We start from the raw sequence: 25,746 nt of genomic DNA, 5'->3' as shown, positions 1-25,746 counted from the left end.
TTACCATTATGATAACAGGGGAAAATTGCATTATGTATGTTTTTGCTAAAAATAAATGGTGTCGTATACTTTGAAGTCACTCTATTAAAAAGAGCCATTTCTTATCTTAACTTGTCTATGAAAACCACAAGCAAGTCAATTTGATGTTTTTATTTTTTTGTACATAATCGAAGTAAACTGGTATGACAAAATCGTCAAAAGAATTCCTTGTTCACGTAAAGATATTTACATATTGAGTTATTGAAATTTTCGTATTTTACGATGGGGGACGGACAAAGCGAAAATCAACCGCTTTTAAGGGATGGTAAGCATTTTTAGTATTTTTGACAACTGATGATTCAACTATTTTCTAGTATTTTTATTGTTAAACAATGCCTACTAAATAATAATGAAAGATTGTATAGCTTGGTTGAACGTTTTGTTGTGCAACGACGAGTTCGATTGTTACGTTTTGAAGTTTAATTACGTATATATACCACGTAATTTTTATTTTACCCAACAGAGGAAGTCAATGTTAGCACAATCTCTCCCATCGGACCGGATGAACTTCCACCACCGTACCAGCAGGCAGGAATGCCTATGGTGACTTGCCGCGTATGCCAGTCTATGATAGATATCTCGGGAAAAAGGGAACAGCATGTTGTAAAATGTTCTGTGTGTCATGAAGCTACGGTAAGAGTTGATTAGCATAATCATATTTGGTCACATATATTGCCTAATTGTCTAATATGATATAACCTGGCATGACATAACAACTGTATCAAATGCCAATTTATCATAATTTGTTGTTTTAATAACAATGTAACAAGTGTTACTATGTTAACAAACTTGAACAGGACTTGAAAATATGTGGGAAAAGCACTAATAAATGTATATAATGGATTTACAATGTGGAGGACAAAGCGGGAACATTTTGTAATTTTTAGTAATCACAACTAATAAATGTATCAATTTTGCAGACATTCTTAGTTCTCCTGATTTGGTAGTACTAATTTTTATTAAGCAAATTTTATAGATAATCATATATAAATTTCTATCCAATAACGAAAAGTATTTTTATTATTTACAATAGTAAGTTGTGTAATTGATATGTTGAAAAAGTAAAGTGTATTTTACAATGTCTTAGTATGAAAGTGTAGCTCTGTATACTATTATGAGTCATAGAGTTATCTGCTAATCAACTTTGTTGTGTGTATAAAATGTATATTCAAAGTTGGTCTTAGTTAGAATAAAACTTTATTGTAAACTAAAAAATCAACTTATTAAGTAGACAAAGTTAGTCTTTATCATCTTAAACACATATGTTAACTAAACATTGCTTAAAGCATTTTCTTTTAAAATTGCTTACATTATTTCATTTAAATGCAATAAATAATTTAAATATTAACATTAGAGTACATGGTCCTCATATTTATCCATTTCCTTACTTATGTATCAATAAATTATTTTAGCCAATAAGGAACGCCCCGCCGGGTAAGAAGTATGTGCGTTGTCCTTGCAACTGCCTGTTGATTTGCAAGTCGTCATCGCAGCGTATTGCTTGCCCTCGACCTGATTGCAAGAGGATCATCAACCTTGCTCCATCACCGGTCACCCCACCAGTGTCAACATTGCCTGGCATGTGCAGAGTCATTTGTGTACATTGCCAGGATACATTTTTGGTAAGTGTATTTAAACTAAACAAGATAAAATTATCAATAATATGGAACCTCCTTTGGTATGGATGTATTTTGTCCATTTTATAGAAACCAGATCTCATTTTTCTTTGTATTCCTTTCTAGAATGTTGTACAGCGATGATTGTTGCGTTTTAAATTATAAATAAAATCATGAAAAATTTATGGTATTTGATATTATTGAAAATTTTCTGAATTATTAAATTGCCTTCAAAATGTTGTTCTATGGATAGATAAAAAGGATAAACCTTTTTAAATTCTGTTAATAATACAATTAACACAAAAATGTCAATACTTTTGTTTTTCAAACTTGATAGAAGTAATTTAGGCTATAATTTATGTATTCTTGTTTTACTTTATTTCAAATATGAAATGATTGCTGCTGTGTTTACCAAGTAGCTTAAACTGTTTTTATTACATTTAGAATGAAGCTAATTCAAGTCGCTAGTTGCCAGTACATACATTTAACATATTGAAACATATTTTCAGTATCAACGTCTGAGAAACGCACCGGCGCGATGCCCTCACTGCCGCAAGGTTTCATCTGTGGGGTCGCGTATGGCTCTGCGGGGCACCATCTTCGCAGTCCTCGCCTTCATATTCTTCGCTATCGCTCTCGGAGTAACCCTGGGCACATACAATTCAGCCAAGGTTCATGGTGGAGGCATCTACGTGGCTTACGTTGGAGCTTTCCTGATTGCATTCTTCTTGGCCACACGGGCCATCTACTATTTTGCAATGAAAGTAAGTACCATCGATGACCCAATGTAAAAAAAATTACCTGCATCTGATTTTGTGATAGTATGATTAGGAAATGATAAAATTATCTCAATTCCATATTGCGTTGTATAACACATTGTAAATTTAAGATTCAAATAACTACCAACTCTAACCTTTTATGAAGAACTATGTACACTTTATTTATGGTCAACAATGATTGAAGATTGAAATGAATCTGTTCAATCTTACATTCATTATGACCTCATGACATGTATTGCTAAGTTTTATAAAAATATAGTTATCAAATATTGATGTTTATAACTTAATGGATATGTTTAAAATTTTTATTTGTCATAATATCAAGTAATTTAATGTCATACTTGTTGTTTCGATTCGTTAAATTGTTTATTCCATTTCATTGCTTTTATATAGATTTGCTTGAATAGATGATAATTATCATATAGTAAATATTTTATTTGGGAGAAAGAGATAATTGATTTCTAATAGACTGATGCGTGAATCCACTTGCAGTGTTACCTGCTACCATTATTTATTTATATATCAATTTATTTTATGTTCATATCATATGAATTTATAAATTACGGATTTATTTTGCATAGATAAGGTTGTCAGTATGTATAAATCAAGTTTTTTTTTTTTCAAATCCGCGCAAGGTATTTTTCATTTAAACTATTAAATCATTTTATTCACTTTTGTTTAGAAACAATAAACTGGAGTTAAATTGAGTTAAACAGTAAACATAATAAGAATTGAAAAATTATTGAGATTATTGTGGTCAGTCTTTTGTTTTTCCAGACAAAAGGAAAATTAATTTTAGTCGATTAGTGTGATATTTCTGTTAAAGCTGGATACTTGACCTTTCTATTTTATTTTCTTTTTAATATGTAATTTTTAAAATAAATTAATTTCTCGATTTTGTAGCGAGTATAGAAAAACCAAGGAATTCATTATTGTTTATATTAATCTGTAACCAATTATTAACAATACAGATTAAATATTGATTTTGGATTTATATGTTGCTTTGCTAAACGATTTCAATCTGTAAATGTCAAAATAAACGACATTTTTACCGAATTTTTGAGGTTAGATATGTGATGTTAACGATGTCGTCTCGCGATGTACCATGACGATTGACTAGCCTATTCCAATGTTTATTCCATCTTGACAATAATAAATAATAATAATTAGCTGACAAGAAACCTTTAATATATCTTTTTATCTTTGTTTGACCTGAAGTAGGTAATAAGTAGAAGCGCAAGGGTTACAAACTAACTTGAGGCTTTTTCATTCTCTCTCTGCTTTCAAAATAAGTTACAGTTGCAAACAATTAGTGTTACTTTTTTAAACTTTCATACATATTGAATTGGCCAACTTCTTAGTGCCATCTGTCAATATTTGTACACACCATTGTAAAAAAAACAACTTGCGACCTTGTAATATTACAAACCTTTTTTATTTTACGTCTTCAAATCGAAAAGGTGACCTCAATCTAAAACTCGTTTTTTATTAATTGAATAGAGTATCCACTAAATCGAGAACGCGTAGGTATTAGATGTGTATTTTTAAATTATTTAAATAAAAGAAAAAAATATATCGTTTGATTATTATTAGTAATAATGACGGCTAGGCAACAGATTTATATTTATATTATTAAGTACGTATATATTAATTTGTATTATCAAAATGTTGATTGGAGTTTTATTTGTTAGTATGAAGTACCTGTATCATTGTGTGCTTAGCCATATTACTCATACTTCTAAATTTTAATTTTGTATTTTTCTCAATACGATTATAATTTCCATTATTTTTATATTATTTCTAGTTGATATTTTTTGATATGATTTGGAAACTTTTGTACGCATGTGTGCTTAAAATATACGATTTTGACCAATGATAAAATTTTATATATTTAAACACGTGTTTGATCAGTTTTTGGAATTTATAATCAAACTTGTTAAAGTTTCTGGTCAAGGTTGCGAAGTGAGTGTGATTATGTTATTGTAGAATAATTAACCTATAGGCATAAACTACATAAAGAGTTTCGACGTTTAGAAATTTATATTCAAAGTATATTAGTAGTGAACATATTATTATTATGTTTTATTGTCAATATGCATACTTTCATACATGTTACGGCTTTACATATATTACTGTAGTTTTAAGTCAAATAAATGGTACCTATGAAATGTGTTCATTTTATTTTTAATGTTGCTCACATACCTTATGAACCTATTTTAAAAACATTAAGTAAGACTTTTCCATCCATTTTCCATTTAAAATATACAGAAGAATTAAAAACCTTTACGTTTTTGAAGTCGGTTTAAAATAATAGAAAATTCCAATAATAAAGTTTATTTCAAAGTTCATTAAATTCTATTTAATATATTAAAAAATACTAAAATACACTTATGTGAAATCGAAGAGATGAAAAAACATTTCTTGTGGCTAGACTTTCAGTTGTTCAACTTTTCACAAAACATAACGTTAAAAAAATTAGGCTCTATCGACAGATTAACAAAACTTGGATGCATTTAATAAGAATTTTTGTTACTTATTGATTAAATACTAACATTTTCACGACTAGATAAAACCACGTGTTAAAAAAATAAATTTTCAGGATTTCAATAAAAAAATACTACGTAATATATTTTATTTTTAAAATTAGAGATTTAAGGAATGTTAACATGCCTTACTGATTTAATAAAATTTTGAGGATAATTCAAATTAATTTCATACATACTTTCCTCAATTATTTTCATCATTACGACCCGTTAATAGCTGTCTGTAGGACGACAACATTGGTCGACAAATAAATGCCTTTTCGTTTATAATAGCAATTAATTATTTCAGTTTTTTATATATTAAATAAATAAAAGGCACATATTACGCTGACTTAAAATACCATATATGGGACAAAAAAATAATAATTCGACAGCTTCATTTGATTTGGTTTTAAATTTTCAATATACATTAAATTCTCACTGTTTACTTAAATTTTACAAAGTGCACCCTGTCGTGTATTTTCATTTTCAAAAAGATGTAAACGGCGTCAATGTTATTGAAAATAATAACCGAGAATACACGGAACGATTTGCACATATGTTTTTGTGCACAAATATAATATATCCGAATTATTTAATAATAACAATAGATTGGGATTACATATAACGTAATTCTAAGGCCATGAATATTAAACATATTAGTGTGACTTATCATAGGTGTCTTTGTGTTGGTACCCGGTGACGTATCCCGATGCGTCGACGAGTTCCTTGCGGCCGGCAATGCCCTTGCCCTTGCCGGTGGTGTCAAAGCGCTGCTTGTGGGAGCCGGTGTACTTGCTAGTGTCCGTCAGTCTATCTACAGCGGCGGCGGCCGCGGGGGATTTTGGTAACTGAAAATTAAACGAAGTATATAATAATACAAAGGTAACGAGCAATGTAGGTTTGCTATTCATTCCATAATACAAACCATCTTGATGCCTGAAATTCTACAACTCTATTACAATTTGAGTTAAGTTGTTATTGAGTAAATCTTACATGAGTTGTAATCCCAGGTTGTCCGCACGTTGTAAGTTTTCTTTTGATTTCTTCCAGTTCCACCTTTTTGCTCTTGGCCAAGTCCTCAAGGAATTTCTGATAATCATCAACACCGACTTTCAATATCTTAAGTTTCTTGAAGTGAATTGCAGTATCGGTGGTTGTGATCTTCTTTCCGTCGATCACCTTCGCTTGCTTCATCCATTTATCGCTTTGGGATAATGTAATCAATTTGCCGTCAGACTTTGGATCGCCGAATTTTGAAAATAATTTGAAAGCCTCCTGGAAGAACAGATATATTTATTAATATTCTCTAATTAATTGGAAAAGCAAAGCCACTAATAATAATTATTATCGCTCACGCAAAGTATTCGGGGTCTATAAGTTGTTGCGTGTCAATAAACTTTACCAAAACATCAGAAATCACCTTAAACGTAGTTTAATTATACCTCAGTAGTTTAATTTTTCGCTTAGTATGATAAATAAATTAAAAATATATATTTTAGGGATGCACTGAGTCATTCTGTTTATGAAGGCATTATTTGAGAAGTTTACATCGCCCTTTAGCGTTCCTGGTACGGTCGCGTGTCTACAGTAAATAGCGTTGGATCTGATAAATACGAACTGGTGTAAATACTGTGATTGCTACCACTTCTAATTTGAATATTTTAGTTAGTTACACTTCGACCCTAGCAATTTGTACTGGTTTCATAATTCTGATTTCGCAAATAAAACAATCTAATTTTCGAAGCAGATATCACACCGAAGTAACAATTATTTCAAACGAGTTTGTATCGCAGATATAAAAGAGATATACTTAAAGGATCAGCAAAGATAACTAACTTTAAAGGGTATAGCATTGTCGTCGTTCTTGGCGGGCGTTCCGTTGGTCGCGCCCGCTGGCCCCGCGTCGCCCCCTGCCCCCGCCGCTCCGCCGTTCTCCAGCTTGACGTCCTTCACGTCCTGCGTCACTTGCTCCACCGCGTCCCGTGTCTGCGACTCTTCCGACATCACAACAGCTGGAAATAATACATAGATTATGGTTATGTTTATATTTGTAACAACTGTGATTCAATGACTGCGACATCAACGTAATACACAGATAAACCATAAGGGTTTTAAGACTGTAGCTGACGCATTACCATCAATATCTTTTTCGTTTACCAATTACCCGGCTAAAATAGTTTGCACTATTCTATTATTTTCAAGAAGTTACTGTTTTTATTTAATTAAAAATCGTAAGATACAGCTTTTTAAATTTCAAACAATAAAACTTTTTAATACGTTCTATCCATTAATGCATTCAATGTTGTATCAAAGGAATTGAGGAAAGAACATAGATAACTCAATGGCAAACAATCTAAGCGATCGTGGATGATGTCATGCAAAAATACACAAAACATTGTTGTGTGTCGTAGAGTTATCGAAGACTTTAATAGCGGTTTACGTCGCGCTAAACTAGGCAATTACATCATCGACCTTGCGGAAGCGATTCGCACGGACATCGAAAACATCAGCTGATTCTTAAAACTATCATAGATTTTTAACTATTGTAGACAAAGTCGACGCTATAAATAACAATATGAAACGTTTAGAATTTTAGACCCACTACTATGGCAATTTCTGAAACAATATAATTAAGTAGGCATAACGTTAATGATAATAAATTTCATGTATGTTTCATAAAACTTAATAAAAATGTCTAATAGAAAGTCTATTAAGTTTTTTTATTTTTATATGATACAAAAAAATGTAAATGCTCGAAACTTGTCGCTCACAGCTACAAGCATCAAAATATCAAATCTTAACGAGTTAACTGTGTCTTGTTTGGCATAGGTTAGTACACAAACAAGAATGATTGCCTAAACAATACCAATAAGACTTCACTATAAAATTCAAAATTTAATGTTTCCTTCTGAATAAACTAAACACTATCGTTATCAATGGGGTATATAACTGGCATAAGTCTCAACATAACAATGGGTAATTTATACCAACTTTTTTTAAGATTGTGTGCATGCTAATACAATGTGTATCTCTTCGTCTTTATCTCTATTTTAAAACATACTAATATATACGTTCGTATTTATATGTTAGCTAATATTTATGCTCAAATAACTCCGCTATTACGAAGCCTTTGCGAGGTTTACATTACCTAGTAAACTTAAGCAAGAATGACACATGAACACTGTTGCTTGTAATATTAGAACTCGAGAAGATATAATGCAAGTATAGTGTATTTAACTTTAGTCATACTGCATATGATACTCGTTTTATTTGTTACAAAATCGCACTTCTTATCCAATACACAGTTATTCTATTTAAAGGCTAAACCCAGAAAAATTATACTGCAAAAGTGTCTGTATGACGTTACCCAGTCCGCCCTACGGTTTTTTCGACCAGATTGGTCACATATGAGAGGGCGCTATTAAAACTACTCGTACAACTCGCAGTACTTGTTTAAAGTTGAACAAGAGGGAAAAATGTGCAAGGGCTATGGACCCCAAAGATTTATATTTTAAACGCTTAGAAATATTAACCATCTTGTACTGTAGATACTATATACGCAGTAATATGTTGTACTTGTTATTTGAATTGGGTTTTTTTTTGCTATAAACGATATCTACAAATGAGTGTTATCAATATTCATTAATATTTTAATAATGAAGTCACAGACTAAAATAAAACACTAAAAAATAACGTTTTGGTATCAATACCGATTCGGTCATTGTGACCTTGTGTTCTGACATAATCTTCATAACAATGCAGATATAAATGTGTAAAAATAAAACTGTAAATGTAAGTAGGAAGGGGGCGTAAACAATTACACCTCCGCGGTAACTGTAGGTGCCTGGTGCTAGTCTAGACTAAACGAACAGACCTACGTGTGAAGGTCGCAATGATATACTACATACGCCACTACCGGGCTAAATTCAGATTGTACTCAATGAGTTATGCATTTAGAAATGAGCATCCAGCATATGCGTATTTATAGTCTTATGCTACTGTTTACTGTTGGAATGCTTGACACAGATTTAGCACCAATTTTGAGACGTGTGTTTTAAATTAATACAGTATAGTTTAATAGTAGAAAAAAATAATTCTCGGTCTTTAATTTATCATCGATAGTCCAATGCTTGAATCCTAAAATCTATTACAATAGTTTAACTTTACAAAGATAGATAAGTTAAACGATGCAAAAAGTCGCATTGCGTCGTTTATTATGTATGTCTTACTAACATATCAAAGCTTATAGAATATAGGTATGTATTTGTTTGCCAAGGTTATAAATCATAAAGGATTATAGCTTTTTGTATTGATTGAGCTATCCATTTAATGAAAATTTCGGCAAACTTTTTAAACAAATGCTGTGCTTCCTTTGAAGCTTTTATTACAATAAAAAGAAAATTAACAATGAAATTTAAAATGTGACAAACTATCGATGAATGTGTTATATCTTAACTTTCATAGTTATTGAATTAATATGTCGAAATATTGGTAAGAAGAATAAAAATCGCGATACACACTGCAATTTAAGGACATTTTCAGGAAACCTGGCAAATAAAAATTTTAGGTACCTGTTAAACTACGTTAACGTTTAACAAACGTCGTAATAATTAGTCACGTTTTTATCGAATATTGCAAGGGCTCGTGTCATGGATATTACGGTAACACCTTAATTGACCTAGTTTACCGACCGTGTTTAATTATAGGACATTGTTTGAATTAACATAGTATTTTTTCGTACAATTAAAAAAAAATAAGTCTTTTGTTAAAGTTTGGCGACTTAAAATATTTTTAATAGCAACATAATATTTTAATATAAAATTAGCAACATCTTTTACAATAACTTATGAATTTCATTTATAATGGATAATTTTTATTAAAACATTTGGTTTAGTACACATAAATAAATATCACACGGATTTTAAATCATTCATGATTTGCATACAACTTCATCAAACTTGTAATTGCAGTAAGCTAAATGTTAGTCAATTTTAGTAAAATAATTAAATTAATTATAAAAGGCCGTAGATAATTTCCCAAGAGAGCTGACATCGGTCTTTTCAAATATAATGGTGTTAATATTTTATGCCTTCTTGAAGCAAGGTTGGTGATGTTATCACGAACGTGTATGACGCACACAACTAATTACTAACACAAACTCTTAATGCATTCATCGTTCAGTCTTCGTTATTAAAGTAATGTATAATAGACGAGGTAAGAAATCAGTTAACAGCAAAAATATGGCCGTAGAAAATTACAGGTAACATCAGTCATCCACTACCTAAGTTATTTAAGTACATAGTTTATATTTTAGACGCATGAACATGACTCATACCTAAGAATAGGCTTTGATGATTTAATACGCAAATATCATCTTTCAACCCTTTATAGTAGTGGTTAATTCATTCATAAAATTCAATCGCGTACACTGAAAATAAATCCAATAGGAATACGCAAAGGATGAAAAATATTTATTTAACATTTTGTAAAAATCAGATATTATTTTGCGTTATTGACGATAGATAGTGCATGAAGTAAATCCGCGTGAAATCCATGAATCTTTCGCATATTTAATTAATTTGGTAAAACTGACAACTGGAAAACAGAATTTCTACCGTGTGTAGGAAGTGTAGAATAATATTATAATCTCAGTTATTAAGAAAATATTCATCAATAAGGAATAGAATTTTTTCCCTTAATTACGATGCCGGGTCACGCACGCGCCAAAAACGAATATGGAACAATAGCTAAGACATACTACGATGGCTGTGATGTATAGATTCTAAATGTCTTACATGTAAATAAATTCGATATTGTTTATTATTTATGTTAAAAAACATAGAGCATGCTAAGATAGAGCTTTTAATTTACGTTTATTTTTATTTGAATTGTATTAAAAAAATTAACATTAGACATTTTTCAAGTTAGATAAACTTTGAATAATTTCAGTTAAAACTGGTTTTCTAAGCAGAGATAGCACAACAGAGTAAAGTAGGTAGAACAACTGAGGAGTCATCCTTTGATAACCAAACTAGAAACTACACGGCCTTGATAATTAAACAAATAAACCAAATTACGTATAAACTTTGCAAAATGACGATTGAAAGATGCATGTAAGTTTAAAAAATGGAATTTACTTTTCAAAGACAAAATTAAATTTTTGATTTATAGATTTAGACCTACTACTAACTTTAGTACTAAATATATTTTAGATTATAGAACTAAAAATATGATATCTAAAATTATCAAACGACAGGAAATCTGAAAGTGAAAACGTGTGAAAAGTTTACAGTGCTAACGACCTTGTGAGTTTCTACGTCGCAAATAAACAGTGCAAATTTCGCATAGGTTTTCCCATTGCTACTCTTAGGCTTTTCATTCCATTGAGACTTACTTTTCAAATCGTAATAAAAATTATTAAAACTGGTTAGCAAAAAATTGTTTTATGTTCCTTACGTTATTTTATTATAGCGTCTTCACCGTAAAACATAGAAAATACAACAAGATTTTTAATAATTCTTACGTTATCCTTGAGCAACATAAAGTTTTAATGATAGTAATATGAAATATTAAAATTTATTAAGGCGATCCTGGGCAAATTTCGCCTCCAATTTGTAGGAAAAGTTAGTAGGCTTCGTTTATCAATTCGTTTCAGATTTCGATTTAACCTACATATACGTGCTTAAGTTTTCTACATTTTGAATCGAATGTGTTGTCGAATAAAATTCATCACAAAAATCTACAACCGATGTACTTTATACGTTAAATTACGAGTGTTTTTCATTAATTAAAAACAAGTGTAATTCGATAACTTTAGTGAGGCATCAGTAATGAAGGTCGATGCAGTTACGCGTCACTGAATTTATATCTTATCATAAAATTGCATGAATTTATTCATCCAATACTTAAGGTTTTTGATAAAAATTATCTTATCTATAGGAAATTGTATGTTCAACTTTGTTTTACACCTTGCAATACAAACTTTTGAATGTTATGCGTTACATACGGACAAGATGATTTATGTTTATGAACAGTAAACTCTATATATGTATATTGAATATTAAATGCTCACTGCATTAGATGTGGCCGTGTGTAATCATAGGGTGCCCGCCATAACGAGTGGCGCCTAAAATATTTCACCCTCCTCGTAATTTTTCTCATCCTAAATATAGCTGGATGCAATTAGCGTTCAGTTCATATACATATTTATAAAACCTACAATGTACTCTAGCAGATAAAATAAAATCAATCGTAAATTACGGAAATGTTTGGTTCCATTTCGGTAAATTAAATTATCAATTTCTGTATTTAATTACATTAAATTAAACTATATCTTATCTATCGTTAATAATAAATAAAAATAATATACATTTAATTTAAAACTTACATTAATATATCGCGAAGCTGAGAAAAATCACATAGACTATAGTGAACACACGACCGACTTCCGTCCCAGCCCTCCTATACTACGTATTTACGTACAACCGATGTTTGTCCGTCTGCCGAGCGCCCCAGAGCGCCCAGTGCCGACAAGGCGGGACGGATTGAGCGACGCACGGCGCATGCGTGATTACGACCTACGCTTCTCTATCGCCATTTTTTTCTCCATGTCCTCACCTCAATCCAAGTACATCCCATGAATGCTTTGCTCAGCAAATGCCCTACTTTTATCTTTTATGAAGACATCACGGCGTCATCCGATGCTTACAGCTATATGACTTATAGCTACATACCCTATTCACATAGTCGGGGTTCGTAAGTGGTTATTTTAAAGTGAAAGAAGTTTATCCTGTTAAAAGTACCTAGATGAAATTAAAAAAGAGCTTAAATGCAATTTTTATAGTTAATTTCAATAATTTAACCACAGAAAGGATAATTAGCAACAACTAAGAATCGAATCTAGGGCCTAAGGCGCAACTAATATAATTGTTATGGTTGAGATTACTTTTAATGTAGAGCATTGGTATCTAGTAAAAAGCAATAAAATGAAGTGGTCAGAGGCGAGCCTACTCTACTATAATAAACTTTAGAAGAGGTAAAATGCTATATAATTTTTGCAGGCGCCCGGTAGTTTATTTTGACAAGCCCTTATTATATTCTTATTCCTATGACCTTTTTAGCTATCGTTGTAAGCTTTTTTATTTATAGTATATTTTATAATTAAACGTAGTGAATGCCGCTTACGCTTTCAAAAATTTTCAGATTGAATGATTTAAACGAGTAACATTAGTCACATAACATTAAGTAAGCCTTTTTACATTTTGCGAAAAAAAAAAGATTTTAATGACATTGATCAAACATCTATATATTAAACAAACTATAACGCATAATAGAAGAGCCACATCACAGCAAAAATAAACATGATAAAATACATAAACAACTTAAAAAAGATATGTGTAAAAACTGGATACCTAATATATATCACAATTCGTTGGTAATTGCTCTATTTAATTCTAAAGTACGTATTGTTTAAAAAAGAACAGTACATACAATGATCTAGAATCTCTTTAAATACATTTGTACTAGGACTCAACTATTTCTAATAAATCTCCCAGCTTTGGTAGGACTACATCGGGCAATGGTGCTATTTGCTCTTTACGAATTTTCTCCAATTCCCTTGTTGAAGTTACACCAGTTAACACAAGGAGTGTTTGGAAGCCACAACGAACACCAAATTCAATATCGGTATTACATCTGAAACAAATGTTATAATATAATTTTTTTTTGGCAGATACAGTGCTAAATGTTTGATTGGTCTGACTTACGTGGAAAATATATATATATATCTCTTCTTAAAACGTAATAAGTAGCCCATGTGTTATTCAAGACTATGTTCTACATCTATGCCAAATTTCAACAAGATCCATGTAGTTCTGGAGATACCAACAAACAAACATCCACTCATCCAAACATTCGCATTTATAGTATTAGTAACATTAGTTAGTTCTAGTTGTGTTATTAATTTCTTTTCTTTCCTCAACTTTTTAAAGATGGTTTTATGAAATAATGTTTTACCTGTCCCCAATCATCAAAGTCCTCGCTGGATTCAATCCGCAGGACTCCAGATATTTCCTAATATATTCATGCGGTTTACCAAGCACCAATGCTTTCCTCTCTGAACAAGTTTCAACCGCTCTTACCAAGGTTCCTGATCCAGGAACAACTATTGAACTGGATTTGGGAAAACGTTCATCGGTATTTGTGGCCACAAACAAGCAATTTTCAGAGGCCAGGTATGAGGCGGCCTTCATGAACTTTGGGTAGCTGACATGTTCATCAAATCCCACTACGACAGCACCAACTTCTGAATCAAGATCAGTGGGTTTCAGTGACTTGAAATCAGGTTTGACATGATCAGGCTGAAAATATATACATTTATATAATCAGACTTGGATTTACTTCACTTTTTTGTTAAGAAACTCTATGATAAGTATTTTTAATTAAAATAATGCATTCTATTACTTTAATATCGACTTACACCAACTCCAACATGTTTTATGCCCACAGCATTCAACTCATCTCCAATCCCATTTGATCCAATCAAGTACACTTTCTTCTTAAACCCAATACTTTTGAGGTAGTGCGCAACCAAGTAAGATGTAGACAGAATTTCATTCTGAAATAACAAAGTAAAATATTTGGACTACATATCTAACTTTTGAAAATTACATTACAATTCTAATAATATAGTTTAAAATAAGTAGTTATAATATTGTTTATATTAAAATACCTCATCTGCAATAAAACCCAATTGTTGGGCTTTAAGTGCAAAGTCGCTACGAATCTTCGTAGAATTATTGGTTACGAAAAACACTCGTTTACCAATCTTACGAAAGTAATTCATGGTATCTGCAGATCCAGGAATAGCGTTATTGTCGATCCATAAGACACCTGAAAAGCGATTAAGTTCAAATACAAATTTATTATACTTGTAACTTCAGGTTTGTCTGATTCTTAATTGCTATAAATTCTTACCATCACAATCACTTAGGACAGTGTCAAAGGAATTGAGGAACTCCTCAACTTGTTCTTTTTCTGCATGTTTTAAATCAAATACTGCGGACTTGAACATTGTAGTTGAAATGTTAATACTTCGATATGATACTGATGCTGTAACTTTTAAAAGAGAAGGTAGACTATTATAAAAAAATCTTCTTCCTATTAGTTTAGTTAGCACTCCACTCATTACTAAACTAAAATATTTTTTGTGCAACCTAACTTTTATTTATAAAACAATTTCTCTTTCTCCATTTACCTTCCACGAAAAATTTAATTTTGATATAATTTAGTCACATTCTGTCACCTTCAACTTCAATGTCATGATTGTCAAATTGTGATGTCAAAGTCACTTAGTCTATGTTTATGACCAAAGTCTTACAGTATCTTACGTTTACATCCAATTTACATCTGTGTATTTGTCTCTTTGATGACAGGCCAGCCTGACTAGCCTTCTGAGCTGGATTGGTGTGGACGGGGCATAAGTGTGAGTGTCAAATGCACAACACTATAACTGATAACTGTTATCATAATTGTTGTTTACCTTTTGCATTCATTTGCTAGGTCACCAATATTTTACAATTCATATGTTGCATTAGATATTGTACACTTAATTCCCCTAGGTAAGTTTAATTTTGTAATTCTTTTAAAGTTTTCAGCTAAGCTAATAATTTACTTATAACCAAACATGCAACTATAGGTAACAGTAAGAAGAACTGTGCTGTTTGTCACTTGTTTCAATTTTGTTCTTGTGGCAACCAATTTTAGCTACATAAGTGTTTGTATTTAAGTCTTATTTTTGCAACGCAACATCTGTTACTATATGGCACTTTGTAATCTTGTTTAGATTATTGATGTACTTCCGTGCTTCACATACATTTAAAAACTACTTCTTTACTCTAATTTTATTAAATTGTTACAGACATTTCGATTAATGTCTACGTGTTCTTAGAAATACCGGGCTAAAAATGGATGATAGTAATACTATAATAGAAACAAATAAAGACACAATTAAAGTGATAAGGTTTAACAAACCACACAAGAAAAATGCAATAGATGGTAATATGTACAATCGGGTGACTAAAATACTCAACGAAGCTGCAATTGATGACAGTGTCAGTATGGTTGTGGTAACTGGTACTGCAGACTTTTACAGCAGTGGCAATGACGTATCGAACTCTTGGAATGAATCTGAAGATGAACATATGAAAGTTTTGAGAGATTTCATCGAAGCGTTTATTACATTCCCAAAGCTACTAATAGCTATCGTAAATGGGCCTGCTATAGGAATCGCGGCTACGACTCTTGCCCTCTGCGATTTGGTTTATGCGTCAGAAAATGTAAGTTATTTTTACATAGAAACGCCAAGAAAACCGTATGATAATTACACGCAGCTAGATATTAAAACGAATTTTTTTGCAGGCTTATTTTTACACACCCTTTCCAAAATTGCATATCACAGCTGAAGGAGGATCTACACTAACATTCCCGAGACTTATCGGACAACGGAAGGTAATATTTTATTCAGTAGAGTTTAATTTTCACAACTATACTTGATTAAGTTACTTACAGAAACTGTAGATTCGATTATTTATCTCTGCCAATGCCTCTGCCATTTTGTTGTTATATTTCAGGCTGCAGAAATGTTACTTTTTAATCACAAAATGACAGCGAAGGAAGCACTGGAGTACGGTTTTATAAATCGTATGTACAAACCCGAAGAATTAGAAACGAAAGCCTGGGACAAGATAAATGAGATTTCAAAACTACCCGCAGATTCGATACTCGCTACTAAGAACTTGCTGCGTAGGGTGTACTACGATGATCTCTTAAAAACCAACGATGTTGAAATTGCGGTACTGAAAAAATCACTAAAAGCGAAAAGCAATTTGTAAATATTTTTTTATTAATCAAATTATTAATAAAGATTATTTTTTTCCTTATATCCTTATAAATATAGATATAGTTGTTGTCAAATGTACATATACGTATAAAATAACGTGTGATGAATTTTATAATTATGTAAAGAGAAATAAATTTTTAAGCCTTTTATAATTACGATACTCTTTTACTGCTTCGTCGGTATAAATCAAACCAAATACCATTTAAAAATATATCTTTTAATTTCCCTCGTTAAGTTAAATAAAAAAACGCATTCGTAATCTAGACTGTCGCGACTAAACAATAAAATTCAACTACAAATAAAACGAAATGCATCGAAGATCATCAAGTTTCTCTTCCATTACGGAGCTATTCCGGCCGAACAATCCTAGGAGACTGCGGTCAAGAGATTTAAGCAGCACTCGCCTTAATGCCCTCAAAAAAGAAATAGAGACTAACACACACCTTATTCCACTGAGTTAGTAGTCGCATATTCTCTTATTATATAATATAATATATATGAAGTATTTTACATGATGTGTTTAGTCTAAAAACAAAGATGTTACGTGGCCTACTCGTATATCCAATCCAAGGTGCACTATTATACATTGTAGACTGTACAAAACTTTATTAATGACGATGATATTTAATTTGTTTATACTAAGTATTTACATTAAATAAAAATAATCAATGTAATCGGATATTGGCATAATTTCGAATAGGACCTTTGAATATAATATTTTTATATGAAAATTCGTAGAAGATCTATACACTCGATTAGGAACGGATCCAATAAAAGGACTGACGAGCGCAGCTGCCGCGGAACTCTTGGAGTACTACGGCCCTAACACTTTAACTCCTACTTCGCACTTTCAATGGCCGAAGATGTTACTAAAATGCCTGTTTACTGGTAAAATATTAAACCTTAAAATACTTAAAGTTCTAAACATATTACAGAAGCTTACGTATACCTGACTAACACTATATTTTAATTAATGTTCTGTCTTAAACTTCTCATTTACTAAGTATGCTTTTCCACTTTATGTTAATGAATAACGATGTTATTTTGTCAAAAGGTTTTTCAATATTAATATGGTTCGGTGCAATTCTTTGTTTGTTATCGTACGTGATTGAATCGTCGATGAAGGCACGTCCGAGCACTGATAACTTGTATTTGGGCTGCGTGCTTATAGCAGTCGACATCATATGTGGTTTATTCAGCTTCTTCCAAAACTTTAAAAGTACAAAGGTAAGTTAAAAAAAAACTCGCAGTAAATTAGCTTAAGTAAAATCATGAGTAAAAGTAGCAACTGATAATGCTAATAAGTAACCTGGATTTACACGAGGACCTCAAAGTATAAAGTATCTAGTCCCTGATATTCAACGTTACTTACCTTTTTAGATATTAAAAACATTTAACAACATGATACCGATGTCAACGAAATGCATTCGAGAGGGAGTGTGGAACGCGGAGACGCCGGTGTCCAATCTGGTCAGAGGTGACATCGTGCACGTGAAGGCTGGTGACGTCATACCTGCAGATATTCGGATTATAGACAGCAAAGGATTCAAAGTAATATTATGAAAAACAACTAATTCTGCTAACTAGAAACCAGTTATCCGTTCTGTGTACCGGCTACAAGTAGTGCCGTACTTACAAAATTAAAAAGTAGTACAATGTCGTTCTTATTTCAGGTAGACAATTCATCGTTAACTGGGGAAAGCAGAGCTGTTACTCGTTCCAATACAGAAGGAACAACAAACATATTAGAATCACAAAATGTCGCCTTTTTTTCAGCGCAGTGCGTCGAAGGATGGGCTCTTGGTAACTATAATCAAAATAATCAGTGATACTTTTTTGTTCATAAGGAGGTTGATTATATTAGAGGTAAATTATATGCCGATTATATCGGCTCGAAGGACCAACTGTATTTATAGCCAGTACAACAAATTCCAGGTGTCGTTCTATGCTGTGGTGACTTGACGGCGCTCGGCCGTGTCGCAGGACTGGCGGCACGCTTGGAGCCGGCGCCTTCGCCCCTATGTAGGGAAATTAATCGCTTCATGTGGTACATGTCCATCTGGGCACTAGGACTGGGTGTTTTCATTGCCGCATCATCTTTTATTCTTGGATACCCTTTCATACAAACTACGATATTCGTGATAGGAATTATAGTTGCCAACATTCCTGAAGGTACACAAAATTGTATTTTCTGAGATTTTTTTTATAAAAGATTATAAGCAGTGTGTACAGAACGTCTTGTTTCAAAGGATTGCAGCCAACAATTACCGCGTCGTTAACGCTCACAGCTCAACGCATGGTAAAGAAAAACTGCCTCGTCAAAAATTTGGAGGCTATTGAAGCTCTAGGTGCAGTTACGATTATTTGCTCGGACAAAACTGGTACTCTAACTAAAAATAAAATGTGCGTCAGAGACATATGGACTTGGAACCAAAAATATTCAGTATTGGACCCCAATTTTGAAGGTGAACGATTCCTACATATTTACATAAGCTTTATTGAATTAGAGTGATAATTTTTTGTGATAAATTCCATTAACACGTATAAATAAATAAATAAATGGAATTTATATTATTTTCAGATAGTTTAAAGAATAACAAAGGTAAAAAACACATTTCGTAACATACTAAAGAGTCCAAAATTACGAGTAATATTTTTGTATTGATGCAATTTTTGTGATGAATTCTAATCATATCTATATGTTTTCAGCCGTAGAAGCTTTAAAAACATGCGGTGCGTTATGTAGCACAGCAACTTTTGATGAAAGTGGGGAAATCCACGGAGATGCATCCGAAACGGCTATCTTAACATTTCTCTGCACGTACAATGACCCGGCGACAGTTCGGCAGAACTATCCAAAAATTGTTGAAATACCTTTCAACTCTACTAATAAATATCAAGTAAGCAAGAAACTTAACATTTCATAGACATACGTAAGAAAATTATAGGATAAAATATGAGATGTAAAATTTAGTACGACATAGCCAGTAAATTTGAAATTTTATTTTCTACTAGTATTATCACTCCCTATTTATCCTCTAAATTAGCAAATAATTATTTTAATGAACGTTTATAAATGAGTTATTGGTTACTGAAAATTCGTTAATTTCAGGTGAGCGTACACAACGATAGGAAAATGTCTCGATACGTGGTTGTAATGAAAGGCGCTCCCGAGTGTATATTGTCCCGATGCAGCTCTGTAGTTGTAGCTAATAATAATGTTGATATAACCAATGAAGTCAAGAAAGCAGTAAATAAAGCTATCGAAGATCTTGCTACAACAGGTATGCGTCATCTTTGCAATGCAATTGCAGATCAGAACAGATTGAAAATATTTGGTACTTTCAGGTGAAAGAGTTTTGGCATTTGCCGATTTGATACTGGATTCAAAAGAGTTTCCCGCAAATTATGAATTCGATACGGAAAATGTCAATTTTCCATTGGATGGTCTTCGGTTAATTGGTATAATAGGATTGAAAGATCCACCACGAGAGGAGGTACAGTATAATTAGAATTTTTTTGAATAGATATATAGAACGAATACTAAATTTAATGGGCAACTGAGGCTCTTTGCTTAAATTTAGAAAGACTTTTAATATCCAGATGGTATTCCCAAGTTGGCGAAGGAGTGTGAATCTTTTAAACCTTGTTATTATTTTGACACTACATATTTTAATGTTTAAATTATATATGTAGTGTAAAAATACTAATGTTGTATAATTGTATAAAACAGGTGAAGCACGCAATAGAACGCGTGCGTGCAGCAGGAGTTCGAGTCATGATGGTGACAGGCGACCACCCGGCAACCGCACGGGCAGTGGCGCAGGAGGTGGGCATTGCGACCTCTCCCACCTGCCATGTTGTCACAGGGAACGATCTAAGAAATATGACTCCTGACTTACTGTATCTGACTCTGGAAAAACATTACGAGATTGGTAAGATTGTTTATTTATTTGCACATTTATGCCCCTTTTCAGGCGTGAAACATATTATTTCTTAATAATATAACAAATTACTAAGACGTACTAAATTAGTTTTGTTAATACGTGGGATATAAAGATATTTTCGCACTAGTCCTGCTTATTGATCTTGAGAAATTGAGGTTTTATCAGAAAACATGTGACAGTATTTGCTCGGACGTCGCCTACTCAGAAGCTACAGATAGTGGAGGCGTGCCAGCGACGCGGCGGCGTGGTGGCCGTCACTGGGGACGGTGTCAACGACGCTCCCGCCCTGCGCCGCGCCGACATAGGCATATCCATGGGCATTACGGGATCACAGGTTTATTATATTTCACTAATAATTTGCAAAAGTATAACTATACATTTATGTTACTAAGTAAAATCGATCCTAAATAACGCAAATTTGTGCCATATTTGATTGTCGTGATCCCGAATCACATTGTGGAAGTCTGATAACAAATTTTCGAATTTATTTCTACTGGTATAAGATTTTATTTTTGTTAGGTATCGAAGCAGACAGCGGATATCATTCTAATGGACGACAATTTCGCTACGATTGTAATTGGAATTGAAGAGGGTCGGAAAATATTTGACAACCTGAAGAAGTCCGTGTGCTACATTCTAATATCCAACGTGCCTGAAATCCTGCCAGTTTTAATGTTTATCTTGTTTTCTATACCGTTGCCCTTAGGTTAGATTTAACATTTTTTAAATTTAAAAAAATGTTATGAATCACAAAACGATACAATATTTAAAACAAGATAAAAAGGTCTTAATATAATGAACACTAACCTTTTTTATTACAAACAACTTATGCGTAAACATGTAAACAGAAATTTGGTCTCACGCAAAATACTGACAAAATATGTTACCTCTAAAGTAGTCAGATTTAATCAAATTACGTCGTCAATGCCCATATAACATCAAAGTTTATTTAACACTAGATGTAGACAAGTCTGCTTCTGGCAATAAACAGCTAACGATGATTATTTGGCGCTTACCTATATTAGTGTGCAGGTGTTATGACAATCCTGTGCGTGGACCTGGGCACAGACATGTGGCCGGCGGTGTCGCTATCGTACGAGAGCGCGGAGGCGGACGTGATGGGCCGGCCGCCGCGGCAAGGCGACGGTCTGGTCTCTGGGCGCATGCTCTACCTCGTCTACGGCCATCTTGGCCTCATTGAATTCGCGGCGGGCATGTACGCCTACTTCACCGTCATGGCCGAACATGGCTTCTACCCAGCAGATCTCTTTGGTATTAGATTTTCAAAGTAACTGTGTCTTTTATGGCAGTTCATATTTGGCTAATATAAGCACCTTACAAACAATATGTTTCGCATATGTTAGGCCAAACAAGGATTGTCAATTGTTCAAGGTATAAGACAGCGCTGGGATAACGAAGCGGTGACCGATGTGCGGGATTCCTTTGGCCAGGAGTGGACGTACGAGGAACGGAAGGAGCTGGAACGCGCCTGCCAGGCAACGTACTTCGTGGCCGTCGTCGTCACGCAGATCATGAACGGCATTATATGCAAAACAAGATTTAATTCTATTTTCGAAGTCGGTAAGGATATTATAAGTACAGTATGGATGTGACCTTGACCAACTTGTAATTCTCACATGATGATGACAGCTGAGATGTGACTATAATATGGTCAGAAGTTAATACAATAATATCATCTCATAATAATTCCAAGCTTTATTCCAGGAATGAAGAACAAAGTTTTAAATCTGGGTTTGATATTTGAGTTGTTGCTCGCTTGCATTCTTTGTTACGTCCCGGTGCTTAATGATTTCTTTTGTACATATCCTCTGCGACCTCAATGGTAAGTTTGCTAAACAGACTATGCCCAAGAGATCTGTAGACGAAACATGTTTTAAGCATCACAAAATATTCAAATACGTTCATCAATGATTGTCTCAAAACAGATGCATACAGTTTAATATTTTGCAACATTTTATAGTTAATAATACTTTTCAGGTGGTTTTTAGCGGTCCCATTCGCACTACTATTACTGGTTTTCGATGAGTTACGAAAATTCTGCATCAGAAATTGCCTTTTCGATGGATGGTATAACCATCTTACTTTTTACTAGAGAACAAGTGTGAAACGAAAAAGTAAACAAAGTCAATTATTGTCTTCAAGAATAAATGTTTTATCGAATAAAACAAATATATTATAACATAATAAATTTAATGAGCAATCAACTGAAGATCACAACACAACATTTTTATTATAGATTCATGTCATTCAATGGTTACTATATACTAACAACTGATATGTACCTAATGGAATAAGGCACGACAAAATATTCACTTTAAAACACAATAAAAACCTAAACAATATTAAAACAATTGAGTGTATCTCACTTTGATATTTACAATTCAACTTATTCTAATTTTAAACTATGATATACTAATTTGTTGATTGTAATCAACATATTTAAAAATATAAAAGAGAAAAAAAATGTAGAATCATTTGAGTTTTGACAAAAGAAACGAAACACAAGTTCATTTACTCGATGTATTCTTCAAACATTTAAGATATAGATTAAACCATCAAATAAAACCACACTATAAAATAATTTAAGGCGAAATTTAAAAAGAAAATAGATAAATTGAAATTTAATATAACTACCACAATCATATCATACATAACTCTATTTTATTTAAATTTTATAAGATATAATGAAATTCAAATTTTAATACTATTAAAAGATTTGTATAAAATATGTACGTGTATAATGTTTTTTTGGAAGGATTTAGAAGAATAAAAGGTTGTAAAAATAGAAGGAACCCTGTCTACCTACTACTATAGAAAAATTACTAGAATATTTATTTATATATTTCAGATATGTTTTATTTACATATTTAAGATAAAATATGTAACTAATAGAATAAAGTGCTATAAAAATTCTAAATATGAAATTGAGAAGATAGAAATATAATAAAATATGAAGAAGGAATATTTTTATAATAATAATACTTATAGGCTAAGTTTTAAAAAATAAAATTGCACATTCCACTTAGTTTCATGAAATAATCAACTAACGTGTTCATATTTTGATATTTTTCTTTGAGACAGAAGATTGTTAAATTTACAGAATATTTTGACTCACGGAATTCTTCACTTTGTAAATTAGAGGCACATTATCACTTAATTACAACTAAATATAGCTAAAACAAACTTAAGTGTAACATCGTGCAAGATCTCTCACAGAACTTTGTATTTCAACTTGGACATCACTTAAGACTTCAACCATTACTCCAATATTATCTTTGCAATAAAAATATTTAAAAACTCCATATACATGTTAAGTAAACACTTTTTAATACTTTAATAGAATATAAATGGCAAAAAAAAACTAGAACTATATGGTAAATAATATAAATCCCATAGTAAAATAATTTTTAAATATATGCTCATTTCCTCTTTAAAATACGGATTTTTAATAAAACAATAAGTACTTTTGGAGCGAAATCATTTTTAAATTCTGTAACATTATAATTTAAAACAATCATAATATTTTTATTTCTATGACATTTTTGTTTGACTAGCTATGTTTGCGTCTTTTTTAAGTTTGGCACTTATATAAAACAAATTGGTCAATAACATACTGGTATACTATGTTTGTAATTTAAAATGTTGCAGTTTTTTTCATTGTATACGGTTTAAAAATTATTATTTTTCTAGGTTAAATTTAATTAGTACAAATTATATTTTATTTGTAAGATCACATAAAGTCGAACCTGGCCAAACGAGAGCCTAAGGGACCGCGATATTTTTCTCACTTGTAGAGGTTCCTCTCCAACACGGTTTTCTCGCTAACACCGGTTCAATTGTTTTTATGCGCTTGTATGAATATACCACTACATCACAACCAAACAAGATATATTTTTTAAAAGTAACTACACAAACAAACTTAATATTTTTGACAAATAACTTTAAAATTACCCAACATATCACGATTTGTCGTTTATTATTCATTAAAGAATTGAGCTCATCGCTTATCACGATAATTAAACAAACCGATAGAAAAATTCACACGTATATATAACATTCTTATCGACAGATTACAAAGTCATTTCTACCATAGATTTTTAACCCACAAAGTCGCACAAGATGCCCTTTTGAGCCCTTAAAATTACAATTATGTCCGAAAATAAGTGTCAATAATAATGAAAAAATTAAGTAACAGTGTAATTATAAGTAAAAGTGCCTAGTTTGTGGTCTGCCTGTTAAATGCTGCGCGTGCAAGTTGTGCGTGCAGAGCCGGGGCACCGCGCAAGTCTGCGATCGAATGACGAGCCTTCATCAGCGCCTCCTCGCGACACACGTTGTCGTGCAGAATACACTCCATTATCTTAGCTACAATTGTCGATGGTGGTACATGGGGATTCCCTGAAACACAATAATCCATACATTTAATATACTAAAACATTAAATTCCTCACTCTAACTGCATAATCTTAGTCATTCTACCAGTTATTTTAGTTACCTTAGGCCTTTTTTTCATGCAACTACGTTCACACTTAAACGATTTTGAAGAGGTGAACAAATAAATAAAATTTCAACACAATTAATACAATAGACACTTGATATAAAGCTCTCACAAAATGAATTAGAATTTCAACAAGCTAAATTGGTTTGTCTCGCGAGACGTGTGATGCTTTACTCTCGAGAGTACATCGTAAGTGTGCAATAATAATTAGAACAACTTAGCGACGCTCGCAAAAGCGGCTTGTAAATGGTAACGACACTACTCATGATATTTAACAAAATTGCGAATTTTAAAATTCAACCGACTGTCGAATAACTGGGAAGTATAAACAAAATATAAACGAATATCTTTTTGTTCTCATTTTGAACAGAATAAGTTCTTATATCAAACGTTGTCTTTTGATCGATTTAATTATAAGCAGCC

The 25,746-nt window shown here is 32.3% G+C and overlaps 6 protein-coding genes across 10 annotated transcripts in view; 3 read left to right on the top strand and 3 right to left on the bottom strand.

Annotated features, from left to right (window-relative positions):
• The first annotated feature begins 143 nt into the window (after positions 1–143).
• On the top strand, positions 144–4,047 carry LOC106121436 (transmembrane protein 55B-A). Its single transcript, XM_013317112.1, has 4 exons — positions 144–304; positions 503–672; positions 1,452–1,661; positions 2,165–4,047. Exons 1-4 carry the CDS (start codon positions 262–264, stop codon positions 2,444–2,446), a joined length of 705 nt encoding a protein of 234 aa, XP_013172566.1. The 5' UTR covers positions 144–261; the 3' UTR covers positions 2,447–4,047.
• A 1,373-nt stretch (positions 4,048–5,420) lies between these two features.
• On the bottom strand, positions 5,421–12,507 carry LOC106121303 (tubulin polymerization-promoting protein ringmaker). The gene is made up of 4 exons (XM_013316910.1): positions 12,347–12,507; positions 6,796–6,971; positions 5,953–6,234; positions 5,421–5,807 (listed from the first exon to the last, which is right to left on the bottom strand). Exons 2-4 carry the CDS (start codon positions 6,961–6,963, stop codon positions 5,616–5,618), a joined length of 642 nt encoding a protein of 213 aa, XP_013172364.1. The 5' UTR covers positions 6,964–6,971; positions 12,347–12,507; the 3' UTR covers positions 5,421–5,615.
• Positions 12,508–13,210: 703 nt separating this feature from the next.
• Positions 13,211–16,585, bottom strand: LOC106121301 (phosphoglycolate phosphatase). 2 transcript variants are annotated; one of them, XM_013316907.1, is made up of 6 exons: positions 16,526–16,585; positions 14,935–15,075; positions 14,690–14,850; positions 14,438–14,575; positions 13,975–14,318; positions 13,211–13,653 (listed from the first exon to the last, which is right to left on the bottom strand). In XM_013316907.1, the coding sequence occupies exons 1-6, from the start codon at positions 16,569–16,571 to the stop codon at positions 13,482–13,484; spliced, it is 1,002 nt and encodes a 333-aa protein (XP_013172361.1). In that variant the 5' UTR covers positions 16,572–16,585; the 3' UTR covers positions 13,211–13,481. The 2 variants fall into 2 exon arrangements, with proteins under 2 accessions (XP_013172361.1, XP_013172360.1); XM_013316906.1 differs by lacking the exon at positions 16,526–16,585 and having other exon boundaries at positions 14,935–15,303.
• Dci (Dodecenoyl-CoA delta-isomerase) lies at positions 15,334–16,894 on the top strand. Of its 2 annotated transcripts, none has more exons than XM_013316909.1 (4): positions 15,334–15,442; positions 15,878–16,295; positions 16,378–16,467; positions 16,590–16,894. In XM_013316909.1, exons 2-4 carry the CDS (start codon positions 15,924–15,926, stop codon positions 16,848–16,850), a joined length of 723 nt encoding a protein of 240 aa, XP_013172363.1. In that variant the 5' UTR covers positions 15,334–15,442; positions 15,878–15,923; the 3' UTR covers positions 16,851–16,894. The 2 variants fall into 2 exon arrangements, with proteins under 2 accessions (XP_013172363.1, XP_013172362.1); XM_013316908.1 differs by having other exon boundaries at positions 15,334–15,578.
• A 212-nt stretch (positions 16,895–17,106) lies between these two features.
• LOC106121330 (sodium/potassium-transporting ATPase subunit alpha) lies at positions 17,107–24,175 on the top strand. Of its 2 annotated transcripts, XM_013316952.1 has the most exons (18): positions 17,107–17,314; positions 17,597–17,746; positions 17,913–18,085; positions 18,239–18,409; positions 18,532–18,661; positions 18,794–19,030; positions 19,108–19,323; positions 19,440–19,460; positions 19,568–19,758; positions 19,971–20,142; positions 20,207–20,355; positions 20,592–20,793; positions 20,985–21,139; positions 21,325–21,511; positions 21,838–22,077; positions 22,198–22,386; positions 22,531–22,648; positions 22,804–24,175. In XM_013316952.1, the coding sequence occupies exons 1-18, from the start codon at positions 17,167–17,169 to the stop codon at positions 22,916–22,918; spliced, it is 2,964 nt and encodes a 987-aa protein (XP_013172406.1). In that variant the 5' UTR covers positions 17,107–17,166; the 3' UTR covers positions 22,919–24,175. The 2 variants fall into 2 exon arrangements, with proteins under 2 accessions (XP_013172406.1, XP_013172407.1); XM_013316953.1 differs by lacking the exon at positions 19,440–19,460.
• A 186-nt stretch (positions 24,176–24,361) lies between these two features.
• olf186-M (Ki-ras-induced actin-interacting protein-IP3R-interacting domain olf186-M) overlaps positions 24,362–25,746 on the bottom strand; it is a 5,381-nt gene continuing 3,996 nt past the window's right edge. Inside the window, exon 5 of one of the 2 annotated variants that reach the window (XM_013317206.1) lies at positions 24,362–25,224. In XM_013317206.1, the coding sequence (XP_013172660.1) occupies positions 25,043–25,224 (182 nt within the window). In that variant the 3' untranslated portion in view covers positions 24,362–25,042. The remainder of the gene's footprint in view (positions 25,225–25,746) is intronic. The other variant, XR_001228057.1, reaches the window with a different exon arrangement.

The sequence above is a fragment of the Papilio xuthus genome, unplaced genomic scaffold (genome assembly GCF_000836235.2).
Source record: "Papilio xuthus unplaced genomic scaffold, Pxut_1.1 DF826945.1, whole genome shotgun sequence".
Taxonomy (NCBI): domain Eukaryota; kingdom Metazoa; phylum Arthropoda; class Insecta; order Lepidoptera; family Papilionidae; genus Papilio; species Papilio xuthus.
Note: the sequence above shows the minus strand (reverse complement) of the source record. Positions and strands in the feature narration are given on the sequence as shown.

Excerpts from the sequence above, each read along its gene's own strand:
- Dci (XM_013316909.1), top strand. The coding sequence starts at position 15,924 with ATGGATGATAGTAATACTATAATAGAAACAAATAAAGACACAATTAAA. Across the intron at positions 16,296-16,377 it reads TGGTTTATGCGTCAGAAAAT|GCTTATTTTTACACACCCTT; the intron begins GTAAGTTATTTT and ends ATTTTTTTGCAG. Across the intron at positions 16,468-16,589 it reads GACTTATCGGACAACGGAAG|GCTGCAGAAATGTTACTTTT; the intron begins GTAATATTTTAT and ends GTTATATTTCAG.
- LOC106121303 (XM_013316910.1), bottom strand. The coding sequence starts at position 6,963 with ATGTCGGAAGAGTCGCAGACACGGGACGCGGTGGAGCAAGTGACGCAG. Across the intron at positions 6,235-6,795 it reads ACAATGCTATACCCTTTAAA|GAGGCTTTCAAATTATTTTC; the intron begins GTTAGTTATCTT and ends CTGTTCTTCCAG. Across the intron at positions 5,808-5,952 it reads AACCTGGGATTACAACTCAT|TTACCAAAATCCCCCGCGGC; the intron begins GTAAGATTTACT and ends TTTAATTTTCAG.
- LOC106121301 (XM_013316906.1), bottom strand. The coding sequence starts at position 15,145 with ATGAGTGGAGTGCTAACTAAACTAATAGGAAGAAGATTTTTTTATAAT. Across the intron at positions 14,576-14,689 it reads TGGGTTTTATTGCAGATGAG|AATGAAATTCTGTCTACATC; the intron begins GTATTTTAATAT and ends TTGTTATTTCAG. Across the intron at positions 13,654-13,974 it reads ACTTTGATGATTGGGGACAG|ATGTAATACCGATATTGAAT; the intron begins GTAAAACATTAT and ends CATTTGTTTCAG.
- LOC106121436 (XM_013317112.1), top strand. The coding sequence starts at position 262 with ATGGGGGACGGACAAAGCGAAAATCAACCGCTTTTAAGGGATG. Across the intron at positions 673-1,451 it reads CTGTGTGTCATGAAGCTACG|CCAATAAGGAACGCCCCGCC; the intron begins GTAAGAGTTGAT and ends AAATTATTTTAG. Across the intron at positions 1,662-2,164 it reads ATTGCCAGGATACATTTTTG|TATCAACGTCTGAGAAACGC; the intron begins GTAAGTGTATTT and ends ACATATTTTCAG.
- LOC106121330 (XM_013316952.1), top strand. The coding sequence starts at position 17,167 with ATGCATCGAAGATCATCAAGTTTCTCTTCCATTACGGAGCTATTCCGG. Across the intron at positions 18,662-18,793 it reads CGTCGAAGGATGGGCTCTTG|GTGTCGTTCTATGCTGTGGT; the intron begins GTAACTATAATC and ends AACAAATTCCAG. Across the intron at positions 22,387-22,530 it reads TAATTCTATTTTCGAAGTCG|GAATGAAGAACAAAGTTTTA; the intron begins GTAAGGATATTA and ends GCTTTATTCCAG.